This window comes from Nematolebias whitei, chromosome 20, assembly GCF_014905685.2.
Source record: "Nematolebias whitei isolate Nwh7 chromosome 20, NemWhi1, whole genome shotgun sequence".
Lineage (NCBI taxonomy): Eukaryota > Metazoa > Chordata > Actinopteri > Cyprinodontiformes > Rivulidae > Nematolebias > Nematolebias whitei.
The window spans coordinates 33,098,098-33,123,004 of record NC_056517.1 but is presented as its reverse complement, the minus strand read 5'-3'; the positions used below and the strand labels follow the sequence as shown (position 1 = coordinate 33,123,004).

Genomic DNA, 24,907 nt, shown 5'->3' with positions numbered 1-24,907 from the left:
GCAAAAAGCTAGATGAATGCTGAAAGTAGCAACATGCTAGTTAAATAGCAAAAGTAGCAACAAGCTAGTTTAAAGATAAAAGTAGTGACACACTAGGTAAATGCTAAAAAATATCGAATCACTACCTATAGTAAATGCAAAAAAAATAAAATTAATAATAATGGAAATAAAATATATAAAAAAGCTAAGTTAGCTTTTCAAAAAATATATATATAAAAAAAAGATAAATTTTTTTGGGGGGTAAAAAATTATGAACATGAAATTAAATATTTTAAAAGGTTTACAAGTATAAAAACAAAAACTCAAGCCATAGTTACAATGCCCTGAAAGAGTCAAACGTTTAAAAAAAAAAAAAAAAGCTAAATAGCACAAATTAAGCAGAAGTAGTTTAGTGCTAAAGAACCACTGGAGTGGGAGCGGTGGCGCAGAGGTTAGAGAGGTGGGCCTGTGATCTGAAGATCGCCGGTTCACGTTCCGGCACCGACAACATAAAAAAAATATTGTGGGTGGGGTAGATGAAGCACCCACACTTGCCCCTACCCTCATTCGCAAGGCCCTTAACCCCCATCTGCTCCCTAAACCAGGTCTCTCTTGAAAATGAGTTCTCGTGGCTCAATGAGACTTCCTGGATAAATAAAGGGTAAAACAAAATGAAAGGACACTGTAATAAAGGGAAACAGGATCGCTACGAAGGCTGGCTCAGCGTTCACACATTGTGACCGAGACAACTTTAGAAACTCCAGGAAAATAATGTTGCTTGACAGGAAAATATAAAAAGTCGAGGACTGGATTAGGGCTTTAATCCAGGAGATAAAGATATACTCAAATTATTTTTTACTCCCACTCTGACGTACCTCCGGAGCCACGAAGTTGGCGGTGTAACACGGCGTCATGAGCAGGCCGTTCTCCGCTCGCAGCTGTTTGGCGAAACCGAAGTCGCAGATCCGGATGGACTCGGCGTTCCCGCTCTCGTCCACGTACAGGATGTTACTGGGCTTCAGGTCCCGGTGAACCACCTGCAAACGCAGGAGAACCGAGCCTTACTCCACTGGAAGATAACTGCTCGCACCATTTATTGTAATTTATTCTTTTGAACCGGGAACCAAACTTTTTCATAGAGTTTCAACTTCCCCAACTCCATAAATTCCCATCAAACGTCTTTGACGTTTTAAAACGTGACCATAACTCATCTGCAGCTCCACAAAACAACCGTTCACTTCTCTGAAGCCTGAGTAACGCACCCCGTTGACGTGCAGGTACTCCATGGTCTTGGTGATGGTGTAGAGGACGGCGCTGGCTTCTCGCTCGGAGAAAAACTTCTGTCGGAGGATTTTGTCCAGCAGCTCGCCTCCTTTCATCAGCTCCGTCACCAGGAACACCGAGCGGCCGTCGTCATACACCTACGACACGAATTAAAGCAAACCACGCGTCAAAAACGTCCTGGAAGACCACGCATTTAGGCGATGTTACTCGTTCTTTAAACAGGGTTCATACATTCATATCCCTGTTTTAAAAACAGACACTTTGTTGGATTTTATTGTTGGAACCGAGCATCTTCACCCGTCAGCCAAAGATATTTTTGCCTTTAATCAGCGCTGAGTCACAGGACAACCGGGATTATTTAACTCAGATTGTTGTTCTGAGCCCAACAAACAAATTCACCACATTATCAGGAGGCAAAATGACCCAGAATGAGTCACATTGGATAAAAAAAATGATTTATATAAAAAAAAAGACAATTTTTTAATAACTTGCCATGGCGGGCGCTCATCTTGCCCGTGATTTTTGTTGACGGGGGCGGGTGTCTTTTTTATTTTATCTTATTTTTTAACAGAGATACATATGAGCTGTGCACTGTTTGTACCAACAATTTTCCAGTGGGGGGGTGTCAGCGTGAGGGTTCAGCATGAGGGAAGAGGCTGCCTTTAGCTAGTGTACCTATATTGCGAGCTGCTAGCTTAGCATTACGCAAGCGCCGGGTGGAGGCGCGGTTCGGTAGAGGGGGTGGGGCTTGTATAATTGTAGGGGAAACACTGACATGATAAAAAATCACAGTTAAAGGATTCAGAAAAGGTTCTGATTGTTTAAAAAAAAACTAATTTATGTACAACATTACTGTCCAATAAGTTCTATAAAAATGTAGAATTTACTTCTGTAATAATATAAGTCACACAGATACAGATTCTTAATCTGAAGAGTATGCATGAGTTTTATTTTGAAACACCAGGTTAGAAAAGCTTCCCGTTTTGCTTTTTGTTTTAATGACTTACAAATATTGATATCAGATGACTCTCTAACATGAAAATAAAAAACAACCAAATATATAAAAACCAGTATCTGCAGAGTCACTGGTTGCCATGGTGATTCCCGCCATTTTTTGGAGGCAGGGACAGCACACATGCAGTAGAAACAAAAACCAAAAATTACACACTAGATAAATGGTCGCTGCGTAAAAACTATAAGTCATATGAAAATAATTATTGAATGGTGAGCGGCTGAAGGCTCTGATGAATCCATACAATAATTAAGAGTTTTATGTAGGAGATATATGATAAAATTAAAAAGAACCTTCACTTCTAGTTTTCCATACTAAAAAGCTCTGCAGCACTGAGATTGTGTGAAATAAGTCAAATATATTTACAATTTGAAGTAAAAAATGTATAAAAGTGTTAAACATGTGCAAGGAAGTTTGTTTGTAAAAGTTCTGCACAGACAGCTGAAAAGTTAGTGACGTCATCTTTCCAAGTAGTAAAATCATCAAAACAAAATGAGATTATGTAAAAACTGTTAAAGATATCAAAACAACAGTTCAGTCATGTCAAGTCCAACTTTCTGTGACCGGTTTAAACTTTGAATGATGTTTTTACTTGATGTTTGTTTGAGCTGTAGAGCTCCAAACAGGGCTGGGTTTGACCATTCGATTCAACTGAACCCCATTTTTGTCTATTTCATCTGTTTTTTTTTGCTCGTTTTGTCTAAACTGTACATTTCTAAGATTCTTTATGTGACCATCATCCAGTGTCATTAAAGCAAGAAAACGTGCAAAATGAAAACTAAAAGGTATTAAGGTGGATCGACAAGTCGTGCAGCTCGATATAAGTGATTTTTGTAGCGATTGAAAAAGTAAAATAATAAATAATCTTTAGTTTGACTCACGTCCTTCAGGGTGATGATGTTAGGATGCTGTCCATATCTCAGCAGGATCTCCACCTCCTCTGTCGGGTCTCTCTTCGCCTTGTTAATGATCTGTAACAGAGGCTTTTCTTAATCAAATGTTTTCAACACATTTTCAGTACAATCTAAAATCTGTTCCTAAAGGACAAAATGTTTGTTTTTTCTGGTCAAACATGCTTCAAATTAATTTTTCTGACTTTTCCAGCCCTACAGTCTGACTGTAATGTTGATGTTTGTTGTTGTTGTTACCTTGACTGCGTACTCCATGCTGGTTCCTTTGTGTATACAGCGTTTACATATGGAGTAAGAACCGACGCCGATGTCCTCTTTAATCTCATACGCGTCTGAAAACTGGGATGTGCTTCTGTGAAGTTGCTGCAGAAAAAACACAAAAATACACATTAGTTTCTTTAAAATCCGTCCATGTGTTCAGAAGATATTTTGCTAACAGACAAAGAAACACTCAGGATCAGTTTACGATTAGCATTATGGACTGCAAACAGATTTCTCTGTAGCTAGCTACATGCTACTTAGCTTGTATGGCTACTTTTGGTTATGACATTTTTAACCATTCTGGAAAATTAGTCATATCTTTCCATTTGTAGTGTGCTAAATTAAGAGAAGTCTGGATTCAAGTCTTACTGTTTCTTTAAATAAAATATAAATAATTAAAATTTAAATCCTAAAATAACTGTTTATTGTGGTATAGAGTTGGACAAAAACAAAACATCATCTGCATATACGTTGAGTTTATCTGTTCTAACGTATTCCCAAAAATGTCAGAATTTTTTTCTCCGTTTTCTTTGAACAAATTCTGTTTTGACTTTTTTGCCAACAAGATTTATTTAAATAATTATTAATTTTCTCAGATAAAAAATAACAAGGGGGACGTTTAGGCAAGATGAACTTTCAAAACAGTCTTAAATAATCTGAGAATAAATCTGAAACTAAAATACCTTGCACGTGTTCCACCGTCTTTGAGTTTAAATTCTTGTTATGATAAAAACTGAGTATTTTTTTATTTTATTTTTTATTATTTTTTAGCACTCTTTCGTGGGTTTTCATTGTAAGATTGTACATGATACACGACTGGCGATGGGGGAAAGACAGACCCCACCCCCGCCCCTCCTTTCTCTTTCTGAGGCTGTCTGTCACATCTGAGCAGAGTGCGTCTCTGCTCAGATGTGACTCTCTGTCACAGCTGTGCTGGTTGGGGTCTGTCATACCTGAGTGAGCCGCACGAATAGTATGGATTTTTTATTTAAAATAAGCAAGCACGACCCAAACCGAGCCTTTAGTCCCCTTCAGCGATTACTGAGCGGGCTAGGCCACCAGGAAATGTCCCAGTGCTCCCAATGGCCAGTCCGATTGGCTCAGTAATCATAGCATCAGTCTGTCTGCTCTCTTTCGTTGTGCTCTTTTAGAGCGTTTAAAGAGCTTAGAACATTGTTAAGAACATTGCAAGAGTAAAATAAATATAACATCCCTACTTTGTGGATTTTCATCTATCGCGGGAGTGTCCAGAATGTAACCCCCGCGATAACTGAGGAACTACTGTATATCTTATTTATATTGCTGGACAATTTAGCTATACTGTGCTACGATTTTTAGATGTGTCCACGGAGGTTTGCACCAGACAGTCAGATGAATTCTGGTTCTGATCTGAGACACAGTGCACACACCTGTACAATAGTATTGGGTACTGGCTGTGCTTCCTCCTCTGTTATGGCCACAAAACTGAATCCTCTGAAGAGCTGATGGGCGTTGGCGCTTGGCGGGACCCCTGGTGAGTCTGAAACACACACACGGTAACAGCTGTTAACGCTTACCGCTCTGTGAAATTCACAGAGAATGTAGTTCACCTCTCAGCGGGCGAGTTGAAACGTGCACCTCTGGGTGTTTTAGCTGTGAACTCCGGATCAAAATAGAACGTATCGTCAGATCGTCCTGCAGCCGGTTTGAAAGGAGGCCGAATCTCTCTGCGGAAGAGTTTCTACAGGGAGAACAAACAGAACGCAGAGCTCTAATAAAAGAAGTGTTAGGATCTTTTTGTGTGTGCGTTTGTTTCTGTACTGTGACGATAATAGAAAAAGGAGAAACTGACATTCCAGTCGATGGTGCTGAAGAACTGATGCCTTTTGATCCCCTCTACTCCATCTGCTCCGGCGCCTACAAACAAATGGATATCATCTGAGCCCAAATTTTAGATATTACACAACTTGCCTGATGAAAGTTTATTTGCAGGAATTTTTAAACTTCTAAAGCAGTGAAACATCTGGATAAGTGTTAAAATATTTATAAAAGGCACAAAATGTGCTTGACCCAAACAAGACCACATATGTAGCTGATCTTTTGTACTTGGGTAAATGTTGCTCTGCTAACAAAAAAACAAAATGTGCACACAAATGTTTGCAGAAACATACCTTTGTTTGAAAAGGTGTAGAGTTTTACTTGTGTTAACAAGATCTCTCAGTATTAATGATGCAGTTTGTATCTTTGGCCGTTTATATAAACATCAATGTGTTTGCATTACAAAATAAACTTTCCTGCAAGATATCATCATAAGAAAGTTTGTGGTTAAACTTGCTGACATAATTCTGTTTAGCCTATATATTATTATATATATTTTATAATATATTATCGAAAATACAAAGAACTAGAACCGTTCGTTCATGTACCTACTTTTAAGTGAATTTATTTTGTGGGGACATTTATGTTTGCCAATAGGAGGCAGTAAATGCTTTTGTATGTTTGTAATCTAAAACAAATTTTCCCTCCAAAACAATCAATACAGGAAGTATTGCATCACATGGGGAGCCTTTCAGAATAAAGGCTCGGTGTATCATTTTGGTTGCTTGGACACGAGTCATTTTTAGTGAAGTTAGGAAAGAAAGGTTAATTTTATCATAAATATGTAGTAGTTTTTATCAAATGAAATGTCAAACAATAGAAATAGTATTTAAATAAAGATGAACTCTTTAATTGGACAGTGCAATAGTCCCTCGCTACTTCGCTTTTCGCAGACGCTCTATCGCGGCTTTTCAAAATAAGATTGGACATGACACACGATTGATTGATTGATGGATGAGCCGCATGATCGGCATGGGATTTTTATTTAAAATAAATTATTTGAAATTATTTAGCACCTCTGTGCAGACCACACTGTAGGATAAGCTTCCTCCGCAGCTGATCAGCTGTTCTCCATGCAGAGAGGAGAAGTGGGAGTGGCCAAGAATGCTTACTACTTGTACTACTACTCCTACTTGGTGGTTTTTCACGTATCGCAGGGCTTCAGGGTGTGGATCCCCCGCGATAAACGAGGGATTACTGTAATAAGTTTTTATTCTGCTCAAGAAGAAATGTGTATCAAGATACCAGTTCAGTTCAACACAACTTTAGAGGAGTGTTTTTCAAAATATAATGATTTAAACAGTTGGATTTTATGTTTAGAGAAACTACAAATTATGGTATAAAATGCAAAAAAAAAATACATCACAAGCATCGATTTTCCACTTTTAGGTTCCAAGCTGAATGAAATCTGGACTCCTCACTGCAGTTTGTTGTAATTTTTTATCACCAGCTGCCATGAAAAGTTGTCAAACATGTAACTGTCCTAAAATATCTCATCGACCAGTCGACAGATTTTAATAAAACTCATTGAAAAAAAAAATAATATATATATATATATATATATAAGCGTCTACAACTGATTAACTTTTGGTTGATTCAAGATGGCCACCACTGTTAATCGGCCTTACCAAAGCTTGCTATAAATCAGTCAGTTTTAAGGACATTGAGCTCAAATTTGATGTGGTAGTAGCTGAGAGTCATTCTCAACACATAGGCTGAGTTCTAACAGATTGATAGAGATTTTTTTTTTTAAACTTTAGCGTACAAGGTCGTAGGTGACATGCAGTTCTTCAAGAAATACTAGTTTTTCATATTATAGATTGCTGTAAAATGTTAGTTGTCGTTGGTTATGGGTGCTTTTCTTTGCAGTTTCTTGTCAAAGATAACAGATTTTGCATCCAAAAGGATATTGTTTTGTGCTTTTTGACATCAGTGATGAATGTATATCTCTAGGTGCTGGTTAGTTGTGTTGCCTCGAGCCCATTCAACCTCCCAGCATGTTTCATGTCTGAGTTTTTTACCTAATCTGTTGGCAGGGTTGCGTTTGAAAAGGTTCCTGAGGAGACTTTGGGCTTCAGCACTGAGAAACTGCGGCATTCCCAACTTGGCTCTGCACACAGAGAAACAAGCCGTACAGATGAATCAAAGAGGGAACAACGTACTGAATGTCCGTATTGTATATCCAAATGAAGCGTCTGAAAGCTAAGACAATAAAGCAGCTCAGTCCAACAGGAAGCAGCGTCAGCACTCTGCAGAGCGGGCTCAGCGTTTTCCTGCAGACGAGCGGCGAGAGTGAAACAGAGACAGAGGAAGCAGGAGGAGTTAATATTTCCTCTGAGGTGTGTTTTTAATTTTTATCAGACTCCAACACCATCTCGGTCTCTACTCCACTTCCTCCTTTTTCCTGCGGCGCCGTTATAAAAATCTACAAACTCTCCGAGTTTAGTTCTCTTATCTGTCCTCTGCTGGGTCCCACCCAGTCCTGGTCTTGGATGTCTCCAGGAATATAAATCCTCTTGGCTGACTCAGTCCCTCGTACTTTCTCCTCTCTGCACTTTGAGCTGTAATAAAATCTGTAAGCTGGAAATTGGATACGGCTGCACGAACGGGATGAAGTTTCTTACTTGAGAATCATTGTCATCGTCTCTTTCCGGTCTTTGCCTTGAAAAGGCAGCGTTCCCGTCAGCATCTCGAACTGGGAACAAACAGAACAAAACAGCATCACAGTCAGAGTCCTTAAAGAGTGAAAAAAGTCATTTATTTTCTTCTAAAGTGGTCTTAATAGGATTTTACATGTCTCTGAAGGTCTTTTAATGCTTGGTCGAGTCAGGTACAAGGGATGGACAGAAAAATCGAACCTCAAGTATAGAAAAACAAACAGATTCCACCGCGTCATTATTTATTATTTAGGTCTCACTGCAGCTGCAGGTCCTAATGGATGAAGTTCAGAGGATCTCCTTAAAACTGCATCGACATCTGACTGAATCAGAGAGGAATCACATTCATTTCTGAGGACGACGTGCTCAGGAGGCCTAATTATCCCACGAGATAACTCTGGGTTCAGCGAGTTAACCCCTGGAAAAGAAGCTTTGCCTGTTTAAATTATCTATTGTCATCAGCTTTTTGTGTTTTCTACATATTTAAAGTCCTTTTTGATCATTTATCAGCAGTTGCAGCAAAGTGTGACACTAATCACTGGAACCAAAAATATACCTTTCCTGACATGCCTGCCCTCTTGCAGACTATGTGTCCGACTTTATTTCTTCTTTTTGGACGCAAATAAATTCATGGAAACTGTGTCGTAAACAACAATAAGTTTCGAGAATCGGGGGGCGTGTTGAAGCTTTACTGAGATGGGTCTAGGACACCAGCAACAAAATTGGAAAGGATTTAAAGCAGGTTTAGGAGAAGAATTTGACACAAATTTAAGACACCAGCTTTAAAATCAGGATTTGGGACCAACTGGAGACGCCTGAAACTTCTGAACATCTTCAGTTCTTAAGCTACAAAACAGCAAGCCAGAAAGAAACAGACTTTATTTACATAAAGTAGGTTATGTTTTGCTCTAAATGACACACCTTTGGGCAGTTTTTCCCTAAATGTAAACTTCCTTGTTAATGCTATTCCCCAACTCGTCACCCGTTGCAGCTTGGTGAGATACACCTTAAACTGTGACACTTGTGCAACATTCATGCAAATCATGTGTAACTTTATTTGTTGCAATTTAGTCACAAGGTGTTTCAATTATATTTCAATTTGATCTCAGTTCATTGTCTTTCTTGCCTCCAGTCAGTCACAGTCTGGTTTCATTAGTCAGTACACACTCCCAATATCGTCTCAATTTTACTGAACTTTCTGACACAAGGAAACTAAACTGAGAAGGTTTGAGGTAGACCTGGACATTCGGGGCTGTAGCCCCTGATATTTCAGTCAGAGCTTCTGCAGGTGTCAAAATACAGCTCTAACTTTCTTGAGATGGGTCAGAGACACCCCCAACAACAATGGAAACGATTTGAGACAAGTTCGAGACGCCAGTTAAAAGAATTAGGAAAGGTTTGAGACAGTTTTGAGACTTGCTTTAACAATGAGAAGGGTTAGATACAGACGACGCCTGAAACAACAAACTAATATCTGTTGCACAAACTTTTCAACATCTTCAATGCTTAAGCTTCAAAATGCCCGTGATGATTCTGCAACTATTTTGAGAGGGACAATGAGTCGATTTATAAACGTTTTGAACATTCTTTTAATTACTGTGGCACAAGAACGAGGCTCTGCTTCAAGAACCCTCTCGGTTGTTACAAGACATTTTTGAAACTCTCTTGCGAATGCTGTTTGCCATTCGTCACCAACAGCCCAGTGAGATACCACCTTTATTACATATATGAAAACAAAAATGGTGGCAGCTCACCATGAGCACGCCGTACGACCACCAGTCGGCGCTCTGCGTGTGCCCCCGCCTGTTCACCACCTCAGGAGCCATGTACTCCACCGTCCCACAGAAGGAGTAGGCTTTGTTCTCGTGGTCTATGGACTCCTTACTGAGGCCGAAGTCTGACAACACAACATAACAAATCCGAACATCTTAATATTCAACGAGAAGACGTGAGGACAAAGACGGTGGGCAGCAGCTGAAAAGAGCAGCAGGAGAACACACATGGAGTGACAACACAAAGTGACAGAAACACAAAGGAATAAATAAAAGAGTGTAAGATTACACACCGGTCAGCTTGATGTGTCCGTCCTCATCCAGCAGGATGCTGAAACAACAGAAGACGGATCAAATCGCAGCATTTTACTCCGTCTGTATCCATCAGTCGGGTTCATGACGTCCCAAATGGTTTTAAATCACTTCAGGACAAACAGGAAGTGGAAACGCTGCGAGTTTAGCTTGTTTTAGTAGGTCGAGCGCTGTACGAACACCACAGACTTTCTTGTAATCTTTTAAAGTGGGTCTCCACCAACAGTTCTTCAGACCTTTTGAACATTTTTTGAGTTTTCAGACGGAGCTTGAAGCTGCTTTTTCACACCTTTTTGGTCTGAATATTCATATTCAGTGAAACAATAAGACAACTTAACACGTTCAAAAGCAAAACAAAACAAAGTTTTCTTGTACTTTACCTCCTGGACTTCCATTATGAGGAACAAATGAAACAAAACGCTTGTAGAAATTAAAAATCGAGCATTCCTTGAAGGAATTTATCATTTGGTATCAAACAATAGCAGTTTGGGTCAAATCTAAAAAAAATAAAACAACAACACTTTATTTCACACAGCATTGTGAGATCTCACGCAACCTGTCAGAGCTCAAAGTTCATTTTGAGGATGACCTTCAGCTACTACCACACCAAATTTCAGCTCAATATCTAAAACTGACTGAGTTGTAGCCAATTTTGTGTTGGCGAAGACCACCATCTTGAATCAGGTTGGCATTCATCCAGCGATTACTTTCTGTGAGTTTCAATAAAGTCAGCCCTCTGGTTGATGAGAAGTTTTGCTAACAGACACAAACAAACACCCATGATGTCCTTCATCACTGGATGAACTCACCTTCAGCCCAACTCGGGGTTAAATGTGACTCAAAACTCCTAAACAAATTTCACATCTTTGAAATTCTCTCTTTTGTTTCTCTTAATCTGAGCTAAAGTTGATCCACGAAGACCGGATCTGTAAATGAATCAAAACACGAAAGTCTGCGTGTCTTTCTGTGTGTGTGTTTTTACTTTTCAGGCTTCAGGTCTCTGTAAATGATGCCGAGGCCGTGGAGGTGGTCCAGAGCCAGAGCGAGTTCTGCCAGGTAGAACTTCACATCTTCTTCTGTGAACATTACCTGCAGCAGAAAAAAAAGGATCAAAATTCTAATTTTCATACTTTGAAAACAACTCTCTCTCCTGTAGATATTTTATTTTAACCCGAAGCAGCCGAGGCTCATGGTTTGAGAAACAAGTCTAGACACGGGTTAAAGTCTGTACCTTTTAACAATATAGAACGAGAGATCATATAAAAAAAAAAAAGATTACACTTTTCTGTCCAGACCAGCCACACAAGTAGTACACTTCTCTTAAATAAATAAACACAAACATAAAACTAAATTTATCATTATTAGTTCTTAGAACAACACTTGTCGTCTCAGTTTTATCGTTTATTTAGAAAAAAAACTGAACGAAAAATCAGAGAGAGAATTGCTGCTTGTTCAGGATCTCAGAGGTTCAGGGTCAGGAGCTGCTGATTAACTGAGCCTCATCAGAACCAACTCTACCTGCAGCATACAGGTGTGTGTTACACAACGCCAAGATGGAAAGACATCAGCAATGACCTCAGAGAAGCAGCTAATGCTAACAGTCAATCTAGTAAAGGTTGAAGGTCACTTCCAAACTATCTGGAGTCTGTTGTTTTACAGAAATATTATTCACGAGTGGAAAATATTTGACAGCTGCCTACAAATTCACCCTGAAGGTCAGACCGTACAGTGCTCAGAGCTCCATCGCAGATTCTACAGGCCTCAGTTAGCAGGTCGAAGGTGAAATGTCATGACCGTCACTCTCTAAAACAACACAGCGGCACGACAGGTTTAGAACATTTCATCTGAAGCAACCACAAGACTTCTGGGACAGAACCAGACCTAATGTTTACCCAAAATGCACTGCTTCATGTTTGGAGAAAACCAAAGACTGTGTATCAGCTAGAGATGGGGTGAGTCCAATATAGTTAAATTTTAATTCAAATGGGCGAAATAGAAGAATTATTTCAACCATCTTTTCTTATTTTTATCTTTTTCACTTCATACCGACACATTCAGTTGTTTCTTAATGATGCTTTTAACAGTCTGGGGGCTTTTTTCAACACAACGCCCACTGCCCATGCCCCTCCTGGTAAAGTCACTGAGTGGACCATGAACTTCTCTGTAGAACAAAGGGTTCTGGAGTCAACTGTCCGAACTGGGTCCAACAGGACAACGATCCCAAACACTGCAGCTAATCCTCCATAGAGCTGAGCAGAAACCTCAACGAACTGAAGCAACGATGGAAAGAAGAGTGGGTCAAAAGTCCTCCACATCCACGTCAGCAGTTACCTCTTTGGAGAGCCGGGTGAAGAGATCTCCACCTTTGAGAAAGTCCAGGATCAGGTAGAGCTTCCCCTCCGTCTGAAACGCTGCCGAAGGTAAAAAACACGAAGTGAGAGGAGAGCAGGGCGGTTCCTGCACATTTTCACCTTGGCCTGCTAGACCACATGGTTCTGATCGGCTCCGAGAGTTCTGGTCCACTCACCGTAGTGGAGCTTGACAATGAAGGGATGGTTGACCTCAACCAGGATGTCCCGCTCCATCTTCGTCCTGACTCGGTCACGAACTGAAAACACACAGAGAGAGGGGGAAACACATTAATCACTGATTTAAAAAAACAACAACCGGACTATTTTATTTTTATTTTGGAGGGAGCGGGGGAGGAAGGGATAAACGAAACCAAAACAGGAAGAATGAAAACTACACAAAGAGTTACACCAGGTCACATTTTCTCCACCAGCAGATTGTGTTGGTGTTGGGCTGAAGCTCCTTTCAGGGATTTATTTTTTCCTCTTTAGCTCCTTTTCTCTGTCTCACCTGAAGGTGCGAAGTTCCATTTTGGGAGATGACGACCGAGAAAAAAAAAAAAAAACTTGTTCATGTGAGCCAACAGCCTCAGCTGACTCTGAATTTTAAGATAACTTTAATGAACTTACATCTGAAAGAACCTTTAAAACATAAAAAATCAACGATAAACACAATAAAGTCCATCTCTTTCAGGTTTAGGGTTTATAAATTTGATCTTTTGGTTCTAAAATGATCCAAATCAAACCTCAAGGGAACAAAAACACAATACAGTCCATTGAGTAATTATGTATTTAATGGAAACTGGGTCCAGACTCTGATCCAGCAGCTTGCAGAACCTCCATCAGCAGCAGAAACTCTAAATGGTTTGTCTCGCACATGGTTATGGAGTAATTTGTGTCCACTCTTCTTTCCAGCGTTGCTTCAATTCTTTTCTCTGAAGGTCTGACCACAGTGTTTCAGTCCGGTTGGGGTTCTGGACTCGGATTGGGCCTTTGCAGAACCTTGGTTCTTTTAGTTTGAACCTGTTCAGTTGTAGATTAGCTGCTGTGTTTGGAATCATAGTCTTATTGGAGCCAAATTGGACAGATGGACTCACATTTGACTCCAGGACCCTTTGATCTACAGAGGAGTTCATGTTCTGCTCAGTGAGTGACAGGAGTCCAAACCATCAGCCTCCACCACCGTGCTGACAGTATCGTAGATACGTTAAAGCAACTGTCCTTGTTGTGTCTCGTTTTGGGGAGCTGAAGACAGCAGGAACTGTTTTATAAAAGCTGGCATGTTGTATTTTTGGACCCAGCTTCAGCGCCTTTAAGCCCCGCCCACTCCCTCCATACACGATCTTTGTAATATCTAAATATTTAGACATACAGCAGCAAGGCAAAAACTATGTGAATCAACAAGAGCCAACACTAGAAAGCAAGTTATCCAAGGTGTAGTGTTATTATTTCACTAACAGCAACGTCAAATTTGTTTACGTGGGGGGTGGGGCTTAAAACTTGTGTCATTCCCAGCCATAACATCTGGGTCCACGTGAAAAATCAATCCATACACAGTTTCTAACTGCCCAGTCATGACCTCTGACCTGCTAACTGAGGCCTGTAAAGTCTGAGATGGAGCTCATTGCTCCGAGCACTGCATAGTCTGACCTTCAGGGTGAATCTGCTGTGAAGATCGTCAGCTGTCTGAAATGTTTTCCACTTTTGAATAAACTTTCTCTCTGCAGAACGATGGACTAAATGAGCTTTGACCCTTCACAAATTGGTGGGCAGCAACAGCTGCTTCTCTGAGGTCATTGCTAATGTCTTTCCTCCGTCGCGTTGTGCTCCAGAGCCCTGTGTTTAATAAATAATGACATCGGGGAATCTGATGTGCGTTTCGGTACATTTGAGGTTATATTTGTATCATTTTAACAACAGATCAGTTTTACAATGTCCTAGAATGGAATGAGGGAGGAGTTTTTTTTCCATTTTTAATTGTATTTCTTTAAAAAGGGCTCAGGGATTTCCCAACTGAAGCAGAAGGACACGGTGCATCATGCTGTGAAATAATCCTGATTTATTCCTCCAGTGGGAGCCGTTAACTGCAGGATGTGTGGCAGCCCACGGACGTGGTTTTGGACAAGAATGAAGCTCCATGACAGAAAAGAACATGATGCACCATGACTTATGATGCTCACGACTCTTTAATATGCTGTTCATTTTAGCTTTTTTTTTAAATGAGATTTGTTCAGAAAACATCAAATAAAGCAGATTGGGGTTTGTGTACCTTTCAGCGTAGCTTTCTTCAGGACCTTCATGGCGTACAGCTGACCAGCATCTGGCCCTGTGATCTTCCTCACCAAAAACACCTAAAAGACACACAACAGTCACAAACAAGACTCCTCAACTTTTCTAACGTAAACCAATCCATCCATCATCTGGTTCTGGACTCAGGTCTTGGGGGAAGCAGTTTGATCAGGGAGGTCCAGACATGTCTCTCCACAGCCATCTCTTGCAGCTCTTCTAGGAGGACTCCAAGCTGTTCCCAGACCAGCTGAGAGGCACAGTCTCTCCAGTGTGTCCCGGGTCTTCCCCAGGATCTCCTTCCATGCCTGAAAACCTCCCTATGGAGACATCCAGGGACTTCACCAGATGATTGAACCACCTCAGCTGTCTCGCCTGGATGTGGAGGAGCAGCTCTACTCAGAGTTTCTCCTGGAGAACTGAACTTCTCACCCCATCTCTGAGGAAGTTCAGCTACCCTGCAGAGAAAACTCATTTGGACCGCCTGGATCCAGGACCTTTATCTTTCAGTCTCTACACAGAATTCAGGACCTTAGGCTTGAAAAAGAGAGCTTCTCCTTGCAGCTCAGCTCCTTCTTCACCACAACGGACCGACACAGAGTCCACAACACTGCAGAAGCTGCACTGTTGATCTTGCACTCCATTCTTCTCTCACTCCCAGCACAGTGACAACAGTCCACGTACAACACGAGCAGTAAAATATGTGGCAAAGCTCCACATCGGTTTGTTGCATTTGTTTCAGTTGACCCCAAAGTTCACAAACACACACGAATGACACGGTGAGGAGGAGAGCGTTTCATTCATAAAGATGATGAAATTGAGGGTGTCTCCATGGCAACTGCCTCTCAAACACTGCAGGGTTTACAGTGGAAACACACACCCTGACAGATAATCAAACACACACACCTTGCCGAAGGAGCCTTGTCCCAGGACTTTGCGTAGCTCGAACTGCCGCGGATCGGCCTTCTCCGAGCCTTCCTTCACCAGATGTGTGATGTTGATCTCTTTGATGGGAACGTCATCCTGAAACACAAACAGATTTAGGATAATTTAAAAAATGCTTCAGGTTTATACATTAGTAACGGTTAATAAAACTTTGACCTGGTACAGGTGGCAGCTGGCTGCTGAGACTCAGCGTTACCGCTTTACATCGTTTAGTTTTAAACAAAGTTTGCAGAATGATGATTTTTTTTAAACTTTGTTTTATTAAACGTACTAATAAAAAAAACATTTCCTAAAAACCAGGTCAAACCAAAACAATTTTTCTGAGACGGAGGTAAAAATGTTTTGATGCGTCGTATTTGATCTCTTTCCTCCCCATTTTCCTACGTTTTTCTTCTATTTAAACTGATTTTCATAGTTTTTCTTCCATTTTCTCATTTTTCCTAAATGTTTCCTCCCGTCTTTCTTCCATCATTTTTTTTCTTTCTTTCTATTTTCTCCTTTAATTAATTATTTTCTTCCTCCAATTCACTTCATTTGTTTGGGTCTTCTTTCCTATTCCTCACTTCCAACTTGGTATTATAGCAATTTAAGCATCATATAAATTACTATAATATCTACTTTAATATACTGCAAATAATTTTAGAATCGTGTGTATTACTGGTAATTATACGTAGTATCCTGGGTAAAAAATCAAACCCAAAGCTTCAGGAGTTTTCTTGGTTAAATAACAGTAAAGTCAATAAACCTTTTGACTTTTATCATTTAGAGCAGAGGTTCTCAAAGTTGGTGTCGAGACCCCATTTTGGGTCATGAAGCATCAACTGAGGGTCCCCAGATCAACTCCAAATTTAATGGAAAAAAATTTGTAGCAGCTGATTTTGTTCATAAATACATACAATAATCATAAATTTATTAACATTATAGGCAAAGTTTGCTATATTTGAAGTGACAAGCTGAGAGTTTTGGAAACCCCTAGTTTGGGTTCAAGAGTTTTGTTCAGGGTTTTGGTTCTAAAACCACATCAGAAGAAAATAAACGGTTTCAGCTGGAAAACAAGCACCACAAAAATAGGGGAAGCTGAGTCATTGTAAAGTCCAGCAGCCCGATCCCTGAAGTTTAATCTGTTTGGAATCGGTCCGGTCCGGTCCGGTCCGGTCCGGTCCAAGGATCACATCATCAGACCAGGTTCAGTTGGACATTCTTTCATTTTGTTCTGAATCTCAGAAACAAAAATCCATGAGCGTTTTCACGTCCTGGCAAGTCACGGGTCGATCCGAGTACTCATCACAACACGGTCGCCATGGAGATGCCTCGGACACCTGCTCTGCGTTGCAGCTCACCGGCACCAAATAACAAACAAACAAACAACAACAAACTCTTCCTGAAGGTTACTGATGCGACAAACCAAACCGATAAACAGATTTCGTCCCAACAAGCTGCTCTTCCATCATCCTTTCTGCTCCTCTTCATACCTGCAGATCCCAGGTAGGCGACCTGCTTCCTTCCAGGTGTCCCAGTGCATTCTGGGTCCTGTAGTCCCGACTGCGGCTGAGGTTCTGTGGCGCCAACATCCTCCGGAGGACAGACTGCAAGGCTATGAGATGAAGATGGAAGAAATCTTCTCCTCCCTCCTCGTCTCACCTCTTCCGTCTTTGAGTCATTCTCACCTCGCAGCTCTGGTTCTCACCTCGCTCCATCTCTTCAATATCGGTCCCTCGCTCCGGTCTGGTCCGTTCTCACAATAAAAGGTGACACACTTCATGGAGGGGAGGGGAGGCTGAGCTTCCTGTCTCTCTACTAAATAATTAAACAGCAAATAATGCCGGACACTTTCTGTCCTCGTTTATTTATAGCGTGTCTCAAATAAATCAAAACACTTACAAAAAAAGTGTAAAAAAAAAAAAGGTTTCTTTGCTGCTTTTTAAAACTCATTTTCAACTGAAGCCTTAACCTTTATCTGCATAACATCTTCATTTATGAACAATCTGAGGAAACTGGACAAAGAGAAGACAAAAGACAAAATATCCAGCTTCTGCAGCATCTGAAGCTCCTGTCTTTAAGAGACAAACCTCTGCAGACCTTCACCTGTCCTCTTGATGAAAAAGATATATAAATTTACCTTTTCGCAAGCCTTTTGAAACTTTTAGCTAGCTTTTAACAACTGCTGGTAAGTTTTTAATTCTTTTAGCTAGTCTTTTGATTTCCTTAGCTAGATGTTTAACCATCTTAGCTAGCTTTTGAATTCTCTTCTCTTGGCCTTTTGAAACTTTGAACTTTTAGCTAACCTTTGGATTATTTTAGAAACCCTTTTATTATTTTTACTTTCAAGTTAACCCTTGATATTTTCAGCTAGACTTTTACTACTTTATTTTCCAGCTAGCCCATTACCCGTGTTAGCTTTCAGATAGCATTTTGCAAATTTTGTTAGCCTTTGCTTATTTTTGTGTTTTAGCTAGGGTTTTGATGCTTTTGACTTTGAGCTGGCATTTTTATTACTTTCAGCTTTTAGCAAACATTTTTCAACATTAAAATTTTACTTAGTCTTTTTTATATTTAGCATTTAATGCACATTTTCCTACTTTTAGTTTTTACCTTACATTTGCCTACTTTAGGCTTTTAAGTCATATTTTCCCACTCGACTTTTAGCTAGCATTCATTCATAAACTAGTGTCCCCATTGTGAGCCTCCAAAACCGACGTTCTCACATGGCAGGAAAACAAGTACGTGTGTGTGAAAGTCATAACACAGGAGGAGGCACACAGCTCAGGTTCATAAAATTCAGACAGACAAGTGTATGTCTGTTAACTTGAACTTATCTCATGAGCCACTGGAGAGATTTCAATGGGTTGGTTTTACCACCTGTTTCAGCAAAACGTTATGAATGTGTACCGTTTGTCACATTTGTTTGTGAATTTTAGCCAAATGTTCTGCTACTAAAAGTCAGCAAATATTATTTCCAATTCCAGCTGCACATTTTCTTTTTTTTTTTTAAACTTTTTTTAATCATGGAGGAGATGCAATTTTAAAATTGTGATGGAAACTAAAGCATAACAGGCAAATAGTAATGGGGTAATTACTAACCGTCAACAGGAAAAGTGTCATAATAAAAAAAAAAGTCAGCAACATTAGAATATTTTGGGCATTTTCTTACAGATCTTTACAGGTAATGTTGCATAATTTATAATATTTTAAATAATATCCAGAGGGAGTTAAGTTAAATTTGTTTAGGTCTATTATACCATTAAACAAATCATGTCTTTTTTCCATTCTGTTACACGTTTTCTTTTTGTCTTTTTCAAACTGTTAGAGTTATAGATGGTTGAGGTGCTGTAAACTGAATCAGGAAGCCCTGTTTCATAACAAAGGTGCCTAAGGCTGGTTTGAGGACATGTCAGAGCCTGACAGGGGGGTAACCTGATGCCCCTGGAGCAACAAGACAAGGAAACACGTTTTATTTAACTCCTGGAAGTCCCTTTGGCTTTATGACAGTTAGTATTCCTTAGGGAGAAAAATCAAGCACCTTATCTAACTGCTTAAATATACACTTAATTATCCACCACCACCACCCCCCCCCCCCCCAAAAAAAAAAAAAAACAAGACAATGTTTTAGAATTAACGGTATCTCAGCCTGAAATAAAAATATCCAATTTAAATGGTTTTTTTTACATTTATTTGAACTCTTAAGTGTCTTTTGTTCAAAAAGAAAAATAAATAAATATATATATAAATTTTTTATTTTTATCAAAAAATATTTTTAAAGGCAATTTTTGAAAAAAATAAAAAAAAAAAAAAAAAAAGAACAGCATTTTCCGTTATTAGTACACCCAAAATGATAACTGAAATTTATTTGAGAAGACCCTAGACCACCGGTCCCTTCAGATCCAGTAGCCAAAAACGAGACCTTGATTTTGATCAAACTTACTCCTATCTCTGTAATTAGTTTGTTTTAAAATATTTTTCTCATGTGTCTTTAACTATGATTTTATTTTCCTTATTTCTTGTTTAAACTGCGACCGTAGTAGAAATGCTACTTTCTAAAATTGTTTTTTGCTTGTACTGACCCGGATATACGAGTAATGGTGTACCCGCTAATGACGTCCAGCCTTCGGCTATACCAACGGCTGTCAGCCGATTCTGCAGCCTGCATTAATGTGGAACAGCTTTTTACTGTGAGTGAACGAGTTTTTGTTCTTTACATCCAATCTAAAACTATTTTGTTGGGCGAGATGAGAGGCGGGACTGCAGCAATGTGTGACTGAGAAGGTAATATGTAAATCTAAAGTATAGGGATAGAAATAAAAACAATACAGAGAGGAATGCATTATATGATTTGATAAATGTGGGGGCAGCACGGTGGTGAAGTTGGTAGAGCTGCTGCCTCTCAGCGAGCAGGTCACCCCGGTTCTGGGGGCCTTTCTGGGTGGAGTTTGCATGTTCTCTCCGTGCATGCGTGGGTTTTTCCCGGGTATTCCGGTTTCCTCCCACAGACCAAAAACATGCATGTCAGGCTGATTGGTGACTCTAAATTGTCCCTAGGTGAGAGAGAGAGAGAATGGTTGTTTGTCTCGTTTGTCTTTGTGTCCCTGTGTTGACCTGGAGACCTGTCCAGGGTGTCCCCTGCCTTTCGCACAGTGATGGCTGTACATGGGTACCAGTGACCCCCGCGACCCGAAAAGGAAGAAGAAGGTAAAGATCATGGATGTTTGGACAAATATGGGATTAAAAGTTGTATTTATGATGTATTTTAATGTGGTCGACTTTCCCTTCAAGAACACGAGAATGTATCAAAGTTATACAGTTTCACGACTATTTGAAAAAAAAATTCTGACAATTAAAAAAAAAAAATGTAGAAGGACTTTTAGGCTTTGTCATGAAAAAAAAAAATCATGTTTATCAACTGCACCAAAATAAAATAATAAATAAAAACAGAGAAAAATAAATGCATGGCGGATTTTCCTCCTAAGGTTTTCCGAGGGTTAATAAAAACCAATAATTCTGAATTTCCTCTCACAGACTTATACATCTAAGCGAGCAGCTTGGTTTGTAAAAATGTTTTGAGTTTTGGTAGTGTTGCATTATACGACTAGGATGAAATTAGCAAATAATAATACAGTGAAAAAGATCAGACTTCACAGCAGAGCCATCACTCAAGAGTTTAAACCGGTCATAGAAAGGTTTCATATCTTTAAAGGCTTTACAATCACAGGTTAAGATGGAGGATTTTAAATGGTAAATGGACTGTGCTTATACAGCGCCTTTCTATCTTATCAAGATACTAAAAACGCTATACAACACAATCTGTGCCCTCATTTAACCATCAACAATCATACATCACTCTAAACCTCTACAAAGCTAATCTGAATCTGTAGAGACTAGTCAGTGCTGTAGATCACATTCAGACACTGATGGGACACACATCAGAGGCAGTGAGGGGTTCAGTGTCTTGCCCAGGGACTCTTCAACATGTGACTGCTGGTGGAATTGAACCCCCAACTCTCCCATTGGAGGACAACTGCTCTAACCGCTCAGCCACAGCTGCCCAACGATTTCACCAACGATGTGACTAACGTTTCAGCGATTTAAACTCGTTTAACTCTCATAAATTTTACACTTCTACAGTTTCTACACTAAATGTTGGTATTTTCTAAAAGGACGTCCTGACTTCCTGTTGGAGAAGGAAGCTGATAGATGTTGGATTTTTATAAGTACTCAGCTGTACTTCTGTAAAACTTTCTCAGCTTTTACTCACATCAGAACTGACCAAAGCCGCTCCACAGAACTCCAACACCGTCCTCGTTTTCTTCCTGTCCTCCAGCTTGGTTCCGTCCCAGCAACCTCCACTGCTGTCGGACCGGAGCAGGAGGCGTCGGAGCGACTTCAGCCGACCCCTCAGAGCTCTGACAAGGCCGTCCAAGGAGCACACACGCCTCATCTCACAGCGGGTCATCCTGAACCGACTGGATGGCTCGGACTGAGACAGATACACCGGTGAGGCTGGGAATCGCTGCAGGAGCAGGGAGGAGGAGGAGGGGGACACCCAGGGGGACAGGCGGGGGGCTCGGTCCAAATCAGGACAGGAAGTGGGATCCCCCCTCTGTCTGTTTCCACTGACACACAGCTAAAACCTTCCAGCAGCAGATGTTCTGGAGAGCCCCGTTCAGAACTGCACAAAGAAAAACTCCCACTGAAACCCCCACGAACAACCGATCTGTCAGCTGTACGTCTGAATTTATTTTATTATAAATAACATTTACTCTTTGGCAGCCATCTTGAATGTGGTTGACTTCAAAAGGTTACCATTTAAAGATTACTTGAGAAATTGTGCTAACAAAAACAAAGCTAGACAAAGCTTTACAGCATGAATTATTAATTTTCTATTTTAGTGGTTCAATTAAACTCAGAATTTTAACTCAAAACAGTTTTTAAATGAAAATATCATAAATGGAAAATGTTTGTTTTCACCTCAACTGAAAATTTATCTAATAATTAACCAGATAAAAAGTCAGCATGTGGTTTAAATATAAAATATATTTTAACATTTAATCATTAATATTTTAAAACTAAAGTGAGCTTAATGCTAAAAAGGAGCAAAGCACAAGCTAAAAGATGCAAAACAACAGCTAAAAAGAGCAGAACTCTAAAGAAAAGTAGCAAATTATAATAAAAGCGAAAAAATGTTTGCTACAATTGGCTAAACAAAACTAGCACTTCAGTAGCTAACCTTAGAAAAACACTATCTAAACTCAGCAAAACAGCAGCTAAAAGAAGCTAAACAAATGCTAAAATTAACAAAATGTTAGCTAAAATGATCAAAACAAATCCAACAGCTATAATTAGCCTGAGTATAGTTAACCAGCAAAACTGTGGCTAAAGTTAACAAAATAGTTAAAATATAAGATAGCTAAAACTAGCACAAAAATGTGTAAAAAGCTGATCAAATAACAAAAGAGTAGCTATAAATATCAAAACGGTACCTAAAAGTAGCAAAACAGTAGCCAAAGTTAATAAAATCAAAACGAAAACTACTAAAACCCGATTTTGTTTTTAAATCTGTGGCTAAACTTTGCAAAACAGCAGCTAAAAGTAGCAAACCAGGTGTTAAAATGAACATACATTACAGCTAAAACTAGCACAACAGATGCTTAAAGAAATACATAAACTTAGCAAAGCCACAGCTAAATAAATCAAAACAGATGCTAAAATTATTTAAATAGTGGCAAAAATTTGCAAAATAAATACAGCTGGCAAATCTACCAACAGATGCCAAATATTGTAATAAAGCAACTAAAAGAGCAAACGAGACGATAAAGCTAATTTCAGCAAAAAGGTAGTTAAAATGAGCAAAAAAAGCTAAAATTAATAAAACTATGGGTAAAAGTAGCATAGATGGCTAAATTAAAATAATCAGCAAAGCAACAAGATTTAGCTAAACTATAGCTAAACACTAATAGGAGCAAAAACAACATAGCTAAAGCTAAATGTAGCATGAGAAGATAAAAACAGAATCAGTATTTAAATTAGATTTCAAAGAACAACGTTTTGAAGAAATTAGAGATCTTAATGTATTTATATGGGGAGATTTTGTTTAAAAATATTTTGTGAAGTATGAAAACTACAAAACGTCATAAATATTTCAGACAAGGTCAAAAGTTTTGATACTTGAACGCTTAAAGTACTAAGAAATAAATAGCAAAAACCAGGAAAACAGTAGTTTGATGCTGACTCAGTGTTTATGTAATAACTGCAGCTCTAATTCAGGAAATAACATTTATTTTTAAGTCCACAATGCAGACAAATAAGACAACAACCACGATCTGACGCAAACACCGACAGATAATACATCCATAAAATTCCCAGTTGATCCAGTAAAAACCCACTGCAGCCGTCCATCAGAGACACAATGTGTTGGACAGGATGTCCTCCACCAGTCCCAGCCTCGTCTCTCACAAACACAATGTACTCAATGCTGCCGACAACCCGGCTGACATTTCTTGGATTACCTCCACCTGTTGTCACCTTCTGTCAGACGCAAAGCAGAGGGACGAGCAAGACGAAGTACCACTGCTATTATAAAATATATCAAATGAGCTCTGAAGTAAAGAGGAAATTCTCTAAATTACATTCTTATATTAGAAAAAAACAACCTCAATATTAAAAGTCATAAATTTGCCTCCAAAAATAGAAACTTTTCATGATTAAACACAAAATTTAATGAGGAAAAAATATCTACTCAGGTGTAAAATTTGAAAATTTGGTGAAAACTTTTCAGGAAAATGTTGTTGTTTTCCTGAAAACTGGATTTTAACTTTATGTTTGGGCAAATGGAGTTACGATTTATCAATAATTAAAAAATAAATATTTACAACAAATGGCAGATTTTAAGGCATGGTTGTTTATGGAAAAGACTAAATGTATTCCAAACCCTAAACAAGTTGTTTGAGATTCTTAAACATAAACAGATGTTCACTGGAATGTTAAAGTTACAACAGAAGCAAAACATCTGCAAAATTGTTGCTGAAGGCTAAAAGTTTCTAACCTGTAGCTAAAAACTAAATTAACAATATGGCAGCTAAAAACTACTGAGTCAAACTGTAGATAAAACCAAAATTAAACAAACCATAGCCAAAATCTAAAATGAGCAAACTTTTATTTAAAAATTACGGTAACTAAACTGTAGCTAAAAAGTTTCAGTTAGTAAAACCATAACTAAAAGCTAATATTTGCAAAACCGTAGCTAAATTCTATAATAGCCAAACAAAACCATAGCTAAAAGTTTCAGTTGTTAAAACAAGAGCTAAGAGATAAAATTAGCATGACTATAGTTACAAATTAAAATAAACTAAAATGACCAAATCATAGCTAAAAACTAATGTAAACAGTAGCTCAATGCAGCAAAACAGTAGCTAAAACCAAAAATTTATAAAATGATAGCTAAAACCTGTATAAACTAAACCATAGCTAAAAGCTTCAGCTCATAAAACAAGTGCTAAGAGCTACAATTAGCATTACTCTAGCTACAAACTAAAATGACCAAATCCTAGCTAAAAGGTTAAATTGGAAAAACAGTAGTTCAATGCAGCAAAACAGTAGCTAAAACGTACAATTTGTAAAATGATATCTAAAACCTATATTAGCCAAATCATAGCTAAAAGATTCAGTTAGTAAAACATCAGCTAAGAGCTGAAATCAGCGTGACTGTGGCTACAAATTAAAATAACCAAATCCTTGATAAAAGGTAACAGTAGTAAAACATAAGCTAAATGTAGCAACACTATAACTAAAA

At 39.0% G+C, this 24,907-nt stretch overlaps 2 protein-coding genes across 3 annotated transcripts in view; both read right to left on the bottom strand.

The window, feature by feature from the left end:
- Positions 1–24,907, bottom strand: part of LOC119426617 (melanoma receptor tyrosine-protein kinase) — a 531,032-nt gene that overhangs the window by 48,002 nt on the left and 458,123 nt on the right. The gene's annotated exons all lie outside the window — the stretch shown is intronic.
- Positions 1–24,907, bottom strand: part of rps6ka3b (ribosomal protein S6 kinase, polypeptide 3b) — a 55,272-nt gene that overhangs the window by 2,229 nt on the left and 28,136 nt on the right. The window contains exons 1-17 of one of the 2 annotated variants that reach the window (XM_037694198.1): positions 21,374–21,520; positions 15,586–15,702; positions 14,663–14,744; positions 12,573–12,653; positions 12,377–12,456; positions 11,028–11,134; positions 10,027–10,064; positions 9,716–9,858; positions 7,929–7,999; positions 7,326–7,414; positions 5,279–5,343; positions 5,065–5,167; positions 4,857–4,966; positions 3,424–3,549; positions 3,157–3,246; positions 1,242–1,400; positions 855–1,016 (exon numbers count right to left, since the gene is read on the bottom strand). In XM_037694198.1, coding sequence (XP_037550126.1) covers positions 855–1,016; positions 1,242–1,400; positions 3,157–3,246; positions 3,424–3,549; positions 4,857–4,966; positions 5,065–5,167; positions 5,279–5,343; positions 7,326–7,414; positions 7,929–7,999; positions 9,716–9,858; positions 10,027–10,064; positions 11,028–11,134; positions 12,377–12,456; positions 12,573–12,653; positions 14,663–14,693 — 1,455 coding nt within the window. In that variant the 5' untranslated portion in view covers positions 14,694–14,744; positions 15,586–15,702; positions 21,374–21,520. Of the gene's footprint in view, positions 1–854; positions 1,017–1,241; positions 1,401–3,156; positions 3,247–3,423; positions 3,550–4,856; positions 4,967–5,064; positions 5,168–5,278; positions 5,344–7,325; positions 7,415–7,928; positions 8,000–9,715; positions 9,859–10,026; positions 10,065–11,027; positions 11,135–12,376; positions 12,457–12,572; positions 12,654–14,662; positions 14,745–15,585; positions 15,703–21,373; positions 21,521–24,907 lie in introns of those variants that run through there. The other variant, XM_037694199.1, reaches the window with a different exon arrangement.